Below are 9246 nucleotides of genomic sequence, written 5' to 3'. Positions count from 1 at the left end.
GGGGGGGAACGTCGCGCCTCCCATGTACAGCACACGGCGTTACCGCGCGATCATCTCCTCCAAGAGACTTGCTTGCGCGCGGGCCGCTCTCACGGTCGCTGTTTGATTCTCAACGCAAAAAAAAGGATCATCATCAACAAAAACAAGACCAAAACCCGAAGGAGGTTTGTTACCCAAAAGGGCCTATTGAATAAAGAGTTCCGGTAAAGCTGAAATTCAGAAGAATGCGGGGAACAAGAAAACGGAAATCGCTTTGCGTTAGCATAGTGACTTACGTTTTCTTGTTCCCTGCATGCTTCTACATTTCAGCTTTACCGGAGTGCTTTCTTGTTTCTCGCAGTGCCGCAGATCGATGCCAGCAGGCTGCGATGAGCCGCGCCCACTTCCGCGGCCGGGCTGTACCGCACGCAGGACTGCGGGCGGGCTGGTCTGCTGACCACCGTCGCTGACCACGGCGCCTTACGGCCGGATCGAGATAGGCAACCCGCCCGCGCGCCTGCGTGGCGGCGCGGCCTATGACGACGGAGGTAGGCGGCAAGAGTCGGCCGCAGCCCCGCCTGGAGGGAAAATCATGGAACAGTATGACATTTCCCTTCCTCGGCGGTGGCGTTAGAAAGGGGGAGGGGGCTGACCTAAAAATGTCGAAGCAGCTGAATGCCCTTCACTGGGGGGAAGGCCGGAAGGGGTTGGCGGGGCGGCGGCGAGCAGCAGTCAGCGCCGGTCTGCCCGAGGTCGGTCGGTCGGTCGAGTGGCGGCATGGCGGCAGCGGAGGATTACGCCATCGTGTAGTGAATCAAACCGGGCGTGGCCCCCCCGTGCTGCTCGCGGGCGTGGCGGGGCGAGGCGTGGCGGGGCGTGGCGGCGTGCGCATCTCCGAGAGCCTCGCGGCCGTGCCGCACCAGTACCGCCCCGCGCACGCCAGCGATGATCTCGGTCCCCGTGCGCCCCCGGGACGCCTGCCGCCGCCGTCATCGCCCTCCTCCTCCCCCTCCTCCTCCTCGGGTACCCCGCCCCGCCCCCGCCCCGCCCCCGCCCCGCCCCCCTGTGCTTCCGCGCTGTGCGTCTCCGTGACTAATCGCTTCCCGCTGCCACTGCCGCCGCCCGCCGCCGCCGGAGGCCGCGATCAGCGAGCGCACGCCGTCGTGATGCGGCCGGCAGCCTCCTTCGCCTCCTCGGCGTGAAAGCCATCAGCGGCGGCGCCCGCGCCCTCGCCCGCGCCCGCCATGGGCAAATGCCTGTCTTTGGCGCGACTCACTCATCAGCACCGCGGCGATCGGCGGCCCGCGAAGCACCGTGACCGCGACGCTCAGCAGCAGCAGCAGCAGCAGCTCGGACAGGTAAGGCATAGGCACGGGTTGCCAGCGGGGCGGGGCGGGGTAGGACGGGGCGGGGCGTTAGCTCTCTCCTGCGTCCCACCACGCCACGCCCCGCGGCCCCTATCTAGGGTGCAAATGGGGCGCGGTGGCGGCGCCGCCGCTGTTTTGAATCTGCCGCCCAGGTGCGCCAGGTCTTGCATCGGCCGGCGCCGCCAACCTGCGGCCGTCAAACCCGCGGCGCCCGCGACGCACCGCGGAGGGGCTGCTGGCGACCGCGGCCGTCGCGGGCAAGGGCGAATCGCGATTTTGTTGTGGCCTGCGTCCAAAGGACGCGGAGAGTGCGGCGCTCGGTGACGACGGGTGTCGCGTGACGGCGGCGTCACGGCGGCGTCACGGTGACGGCACTGCACGTCGGCCCAAACAAAACGACTGCACAAAATGGCAGCGAGAAACCGTTGCGCTGTTTGGAGTTCAATGTAGGGCTGCAGTGGGCTGGGTCAAGAGAGAAGATGACTCGATGAGCAAGTGATAGTAGTTATATTTAACGGAGACGGCGTCGTAGATAGTCAGCGTCTCGTGGCCAGTGTGGAACGACAGGTGTCCTGATGAGGAAAAGTGTTTCCCTTATGACGTCAGAGCTGTGTCCAGTGCCCTCCCTGCACCGTTGTGCCTTATTTTATAGTGACAGTGTTGTGTATGATGCCACCCCCGCACATCGGTGACAACAACAAGAATCGTGTCGAGAATATCAAGAAGAAGTTTGAGGACATTAACAAGTTTGTGCCAGTGACGGATAACCTCAACAACGTCACCGTCAAGAGCCGCTCAGGACGCCCAGAAGATGACAGCACCACCGACCCGGGATGTCAACCAGACACTCCCAAGAAGCAGAGGCTGGGCTCAGTGTCCTCCAACAAGAGCATTAGCGGCCATCCTGTCCTGGAGAGGCAGCTCAGCAGTCCCACATCAAGGGGCCACATAAAGCGGAGCCCAGCGTTCCGATGTGACAGAATTGTCAGAGGTAAAAATGTTGTCACACCCACCGTAGGAGAGAAGCCTAAGTCTGTCGTTGGGAAAAGAGTCAAGCAGTTTGACTCGACCCCTGATTTTGTATCAGCAAAGCTGTGCCCTGCCATCATAGGAGACGAACCACCGCTCCAGCAACGTTGCAAGACGCCTCCTGAAGCTGTAAGTGAGCGCACTAGAGCGTTCACTTCCCCCTCTGACAATTTTAGCTGGTCTCCTAAGAAAATTTCAAACAACTCACCTGGTCTTGGTGAAGCTAAAAGAATTAATCTTGACATCCCAAGGAAGTGTGGTCCAACTGGGAAAAATGGCCATTCCATTAACACTTCAGGTGGATGGCCCCACAAGCATGGAGATAACAAGCAAATTCGTATAGGGGAATATGTAAATGACAGCAAACGAATCAGGCCAGTACTTGCCAACCGGGAGAGCAGCCCTCTTCAAGTTTTAATTTCAGACGTCCAATTTAAGACTTCAAAATCAAACAGCATTAATGGTGAAGAAAAAACTGCAGTAAACCATATTAGCAAAACAAACCCACCCCCCAAGTCAGTGCCGTCAACTAATGGACCCTCCAATAGTGATAAGCAAGCATATCAGCCAGGACTCAGTGCCACCCTGAAAGCAGCCCTTAAAGCTCCACTTCCCTGTGGACCTCCCCCCAAAAAACCACCTCGAACTTTTGCTCACAACTCTCCCACTGTCAAAAATACAGTGGACAATTTTAATAATGTGAAAAGCAACTCAAGTGCCATTAGAAATTTTGACCCATCCTGCCATGATAGTGTGTCTCCACCGCCGATAGTGAAACCTGTCAGGTCTAAAACTGAATCTCAAATCATGCTTCGAAAATTAGAAAATGCTCTAATGAATCATAAAACATCTCCTAAGGGGTCTCAGTCCCCAGTATCTCCTGTTGAATCCTCTGGGAGGGAGGGAAGCTTGAGCCCTCCAGGAAATAATGCACTACCTGCTCATTCTCTGGGGAGCTCTGGACAAAACAAAATGTGTACTCCCACTCATGCAGCCAGAAGTGGGTGTCTTAGCTCCCTGAACTGTGCAGTGAGCCCAACTCTATGTTCTCAGCTGTCAAGAGATAACATGCATGATGGCAAAGTTAAGCAGCCGGAATTTGCCCACGACCCCAGCATGAAGCGCAAGTCAAGTCTACAAGATAATTCATCAAGTGTGCGAAAGGATATATCTGGAGCTTTACATAAGTCTCATAGTGTGGAGCACATATATGCTGAGCCATTTCAATTTGTAGGTGATGGGAATCAGATCTGCAAGTCAAAAGACTGTGAAGCAAATTTTAGAACATCCTCATTTGGGAAAGAAATTCCAAAGCAAGCCAGATTTCATCCTAAAAGAATCCTATCAACATCTCCAGAACAAGTGTTTAGAGCACGTCCAGCAGGTCCTACAGATTCAAATATGGATGGGTTGCACTACTTGGTAAAGAAATTTCACACTTTACTTCCATATTTCAATGACAAGATTGTATAAATCACTGCATAGAAATTTATTTAAAAGACGAAAAAAACATAAACTTAATTTCTACTTACTACTTATTGTTATCTCTTTGTTGCAGTGCACACCAATTCAAGAGGATTCTCCCCTCTCTTCCAGAGAGCTACAAATGTCTTCCCTTCCATTGCGACTTTCACCACCACCTGTAGAGGCAACAAATTCAGAGTTGTTGAGGCATTCAAGCCGAGAGTGTTTGTCCCTGGAAATGCCTCGTGTGTCTACACCTTCATCCTCAAAAATTGCTCTGAAAAGAAGTCCTGCAGAAAAAGACAAAGACAAAGCCTTAAAAGATGTGGTTGAAAATCTCAGCAGTACCAAGGTTTTATTTGAATATCTATGTATTATCATTTTGTAAATGTGAAATGTATCTCTAGGGATATAACTGTTTTTTTTCTCTCTTTCTGTTGCAGATTAAATTTTTAATGAATCAGGCGTTTGGTTCACCTCTTCAGTGTTTACCTGCCACACCTCTTGACAGTAATAGTGATTCAGACTCTCTAGCTTCAACACCTGATGAAGGGGTTTCCTCTTCAACTTTCCCTGGAGTACCCTCACCAAACACACAAAGTCATCCCAGAGAAATCATTCGTGAGTTAAATTGATCATTTCTGTTTTGGTTTTGAGCTGTCATTTAAAATACATATCTCAACATTTTGTAATAATCTTTCTGTTTAAGGTCCAAGTTGTCCTCCTCCAGATGTGCCAGAGGCTGCATCTCCATCCAAAGAGTCTCTTCAGCGAATGACAGCTGAAAGGCGTACTTATGTTCGCAGAGTGTCCAGCCATGTTATGGGTCAGAGGTCATTGCGTCTCTTACCTCAGACATCAACTTCTTCTTCCAATCATTCTTCCAGCAATTCTGCTAGCCATCTCTTTGAGTGTCTTCTGCTAGTAGGATTAAACCTCGATCCAGATCGGCCCAAATGTAAAGTACCATACATCAAAACAAAATTTCCCCCTGAGGTAAATATTGTTCTTTTTATACTAATTTTGAGAGTACTTGTAATACTTGCTATTTAATATTTATCTATTAGTATTACCTAGTACAATGCCTAAATGTTGTACTTTTAATGTTTCTTTTTAAGGCTTCGGTTCCTTCCCATATTGAAAATCTGTGCTTCCCTGATGCTGGTGAGTGGCCACCTCCTATTTGTTCAAGTAGAGGAGGTGAAACTTTACCCGGAGAAGAACAGTCCTACTGCTTGACCATTACAAGTGACACTGGAGAGCGCAAATATGGTTACTGCAGGCGCGTTCAGCCTGAAGGTGCTCCAATCTGCCTACCCCTGGCATACTGTATCCTCACACCCTATCGAGCCTCAGGGTTCTATTTCAAGGTATGTTTTAATCTATATCTCTTGATTCGTTTTGTTTCTATTTTCTTGTGATGATTTTTAAATGCTGAAATGCTATGTTTTATATCAGGTGTTGGCAGAACTTGAGTCACGACATGGTGAACCAGAAATTCTGCAAGCAGATTTTATTCAACAACTGTATGAATGCTGCCTCCCTAGTCCAGGCCAAGGACTTCGAGTGAGTGGTTCTGGTGAAAACATTAATGTTGGCTGCACAGGCTCTAGCAGCTCGAGCAGCAGCAATGGCACCAACAGTACTGGCTCTGGCTGCAGAGGCCCAGTTGTTCTACGCCGACCATATGATACCAGATTGGAGGAGCGAGATCTCTCCCGGCTTTTCAACTGCCTTCAGATTCCAATTTTTCTTCAAGTTTTCAGTTCTTTACTCTTGGAAAGAAAAGTTCTTCTCCTGAGTAAATCTATTAGGTAAGCATAATGCATAGTATAACAAATACTTGTCATTCTATTTTTCTCTTGGGTTATTTTCTAATGTTAATCCTAATAATATTTTGCAGCAAGCTATCAGCATGTATTGATGCTCTTCAGTCCATTTTGTTTCCATTTGTATGGCAGCACACATTTATTCCTGTTCTTCCAACAAATATGTTGGATATTTGTCAAGCACCTACTCCTTACATTATTGGTGTTCTGAAGGGCAGGCATCCTATTCTGCCACCAGTTTCCATTGACCATGTAATATGCCCTTCTATATTTTAACTCACCTTCGTCTCTTACTACTAGATTTCTGTGTACTAATGTGATATTTTTATTTCAGGGTATTGTGGTGGATGTAGATAATTCTCTCATACTTCAAAGTCAGCAAGATGAGACAACGATTCTTCCTGTGGGTATAAGTAGGTCTCTGAAAGTTGCATTGCAGCTTGCTCAAAGCAGCACACCAACGGATGATCCTTCAAGAAATGTGTTGGTATCTGAAGCCTTCTTGCGTACATTTGTTGAAGTTTGTGGTCACTACCAAACTCACATTGTTGTTCAGCAAGATGGAAAGAAAGTTTTTGAAGTAAGTGTTTTCACTCATCCACAAAGCAGTAAAAAATGGAACTGGATACCTTTGCTATTGTCTTACTAAATATATAAAAATTATTATTTACAGCGAGAATCCTTTATTAAAGCTGTGCGCTCTCGTAGCATACAAATGTTTTTGGAGTGGTTCACAGAAACAGCTATGTTTGCTGCATTTATTGACTCTAAACTTGAAAAGCCTGATGAAACCAAAGGTTACTAAATAACTGCCAATATTTAAAATTTAAGATTTGACAAGCTTGTGAGTTTTTATGATATATTTTTCCTTTACTGTCTAACAGGAATGTTTGAGCAACGATTAATGGAACATCATGAAGAGAGAGAGAAGAATACTTTACTGTACCTGAAAAACTACAAGGGCCTTAACAAAAAGGTGAAAACACTCGGTATGTATCAGATTCACTAGGTTGTGCTATCTCAAAATTTTATATCAATCTAACATGATTTCTTATCCACAGGTGACCGTTTTAAGGACTGGACACCATTCAGTTAGACTGGTTCGAGTGGTTTTAAATTACAGTACCATCATTCTTTTTCTTTCTACATCATGATTAATTTTATGGTCTTACCCATATCTTGATACTCAAAGGTCTTTTAAAAGAGGTATGTTTATTAATAAAATAACTTAACAGGAAAATGGCAGTGCTATTAAAAAAAGTGAGATATCAAAGAATCACATTTAAAACCATCGTGTGTCTAGTTGTGGACAAGAAAGAACATGTATTAACAGACTGCCTGTACCGTAAACCGTCCATTTTTGAAATATTAGGAAAAGAACCAAGGCAGCTTTTTTGCTACATATTTGTAATATCTTGATACATTACATTTACATTATGAATTACATAGTTATAATACTCCATGTTGTTCTGAAACTGGTACTTAGTGCACCATGGGCACTGACTGCACTGTGATTATTTTGGAACCCAAATTTAATTGTATTATACTGAGTACTCAGCTATTTTTGTCTTACTCTCTTACTTTCAATATATAAATAGCACTTGAAATCTTCATCCTGTTTTGGATCTGAATAGCTGTGATTGAGATGAGCCTTATTAAGGGGTTACTGTGATCAGCGAATGAAACTCCTTCTACTGTATTACTCCAAAAATATCAAGTTGTTATTGTAAAGTATATTTGTTTTGAAAATTGAATGTTTGTCAGAAACCTGCTAATTTGTTGATCTGAGTTTTAAAGTTTGCTCCTGTTTGAGATTTTAAGTAATGTTGATCTGATTTTATTTTTTTCTGGGTGCAATAATTTAGTGCTGCAATAAGGTATGGTATCATCTTGTGTGTACCTACCTACATAAATCTTGCCAGTAGGTAAAGTACACTCTTTCACAATATTGCTGTGACTTTATTTTTCAATATTTTTTTGTCTCTGATGAGTTCATTGTTTTTGAACATGGACAGATGATCATAAAAAGTTATTTTGCACTTAGAAATTAGATTAATAGTTATGTCTCTGCCATACTATGCCAGTAAGTTCTATAAGCACTCATGTCCCCTTTTGGTCATGTGCTAGGTAGGGCTAGGTTCCAATGATGTCCATTTGTTATTTGGTTGTTGCCTGTTTCTTTTGTGACATGTTTTTATGATTAGTAGGTTTCTGTGCCTTATTTATATTCTATTTAAATTGTAATTATTGTACACATTGCTGTAAGCAACACTTTATTTTCTACACTGAGCTTTAAATTAATTTTGTTTTGTGATATGACTGAAAGCAGTGCATAATACATGTAGTTAACATTTTATATGTATAGTACCTTAACTTGCTAGCGTGGTTCTAGCAGGTGTTTTTAGCATTGTGGGATCTTTTCCTTGTGTTTTAACCCTGATTTGTAACAAAATATTTTGCTCAACAAAAAGAAAAAAAACAAACAGTTATTTCTATGCTTATTTCTGGATCATTTCAATGTCACATTCACATTTACTGATAACCACTGACATTAATACACACCCTACTTGAAAGAACATCCAATGGGTATGATAATACGCTGGCCCCAGGCTCGGGGAGAAAATAAAAGATAGGGTCCGTCCGGGATTTGAACCCGGGACCTCTCGCACCCTAAGCGAGAATCATACCCCTAGACCAACGGACCGCGGTGATTCACTCACGACGAACAACAAAAATAATATACCGAGATATCTCCCTAGAGTCGCTTTGGTGCCCCGGAGTGACCCGAACTGTCTTCGGGGAGGTTCGGCTGGTCAGGCCGTTCGGCCTCGACTGCCTCGGCGCGGCCGCCGATTGGCGGCAAATTTAAAAACACACGAGCCGGAGGTCGGTGGTTGAATTCTCCATCAACAAGAAATTTTCAAGCCACGAATTTTTAGTGAAACTCGAAACTGCCGTTTATGCAAATCCTCTAGCGTTGAGTTTTAACTGCGAATGTGTTACGTCAGTGCCGAGTAAATCGGAGATCACGGGTTCGAATACTCTGAGCTTGTTCGTTTTTCGTCACTTCCCGACGAAGTAGACAAGAGCGCCGTAACTCTGACGGCAGGCAGCCTCCATCGTGGACGTCCCTGTTTGTAGCTACACAGTTGTAGCTACAAACAACCGACAGGGCCACGGGCAGCTTTACACGAGCCTACTGTAGACCAAAGACAAAGTCCGCTCGGCGCCGTGTATTCTCACACCCCTCTGCGGTGTACTCCTAGGTCTTAAAAGCGCACCCCTCACCACAGCAAGGTGCCAGAAACAGGGAATCGCTTTCTACACCCGCTTTTCGAGCAAGTCGGAACCAGGGAACTCCCAAGGCCACGCCCCTATTTGTGGCCACAAAATTGTGGTCATAATACCGACGAACAGAATCAGCTTAATCCGACCCGGCTATAGAACATCCTTTTCGGGTAATATAAAATCCGAAGCCTTAATGTAAGCAGAAGGCAAGGGCCTGCTCTCCGCATAATCTCTGACAAGCCGAAAGTCCCCGGATGCATCTGAACTAACACAACATGGGGCTCGCCCCC

General features: G+C 46.2%; 1 protein-coding gene and 1 non-coding gene across 2 annotated transcripts; one reads left to right on the top strand and one right to left on the bottom strand.

Moving 5' to 3' along the window:
* Positions 1-1706: 1706 nt before the first annotated feature.
* On the top strand, positions 1707-8157 carry LOC113206704 (uncharacterized). The gene is made up of 11 exons (XM_026422914.2): positions 1707-3797; positions 3934-4191; positions 4283-4460; positions 4549-4835; positions 4958-5209; positions 5298-5653; positions 5743-5920; positions 6003-6248; positions 6342-6465; positions 6553-6657; positions 6730-8157. Exons 1-11 carry the CDS (start codon positions 2013-2015, stop codon positions 6762-6764), a joined length of 3804 nt encoding a protein of 1267 aa, XP_026278699.1. The 5' UTR covers positions 1707-2012; the 3' UTR covers positions 6765-8157.
* Positions 8158-8300: 143 nt separating this feature from the next.
* On the bottom strand, positions 8301-8372 carry Trnap-agg (transfer RNA proline (anticodon AGG)). Its single transcript has one exon. It is a non-coding gene; the product is annotated as a tRNA-Pro (tRNA).
* Between the last annotated feature and the right edge of the window lie 874 nt (positions 8373-9246).

Source organism: Frankliniella occidentalis, unplaced genomic scaffold, assembly GCF_000697945.3.
Source record: "Frankliniella occidentalis isolate FOCC.00 unplaced genomic scaffold, Focc_3.1 Scaffold151, whole genome shotgun sequence".
Lineage (NCBI taxonomy): Eukaryota > Metazoa > Arthropoda > Insecta > Thysanoptera > Thripidae > Frankliniella > Frankliniella occidentalis.
Note: the sequence above shows the minus strand (reverse complement) of the source record. Positions and strands in the feature narration are given on the sequence as shown.

Coding starts and splice junctions, on each gene's coding strand:
- LOC113206704 (XM_026422914.2), top strand. CDS start 2,013: ATGATGCCACCCCCGCACATCGGTGACAACAACAAGAATCGTGTCGAG. Junction 5,654..5,742: donor CTCCTGAGTAAATCTATTAG/GTAAGCATAATG, acceptor AATATTTTGCAG/CAAGCTATCAGCATGTATTG. Junction 6,658..6,729: donor CAAAAAGGTGAAAACACTCG/GTATGTATCAGA, acceptor TCTTATCCACAG/GTGACCGTTTTAAGGACTGG.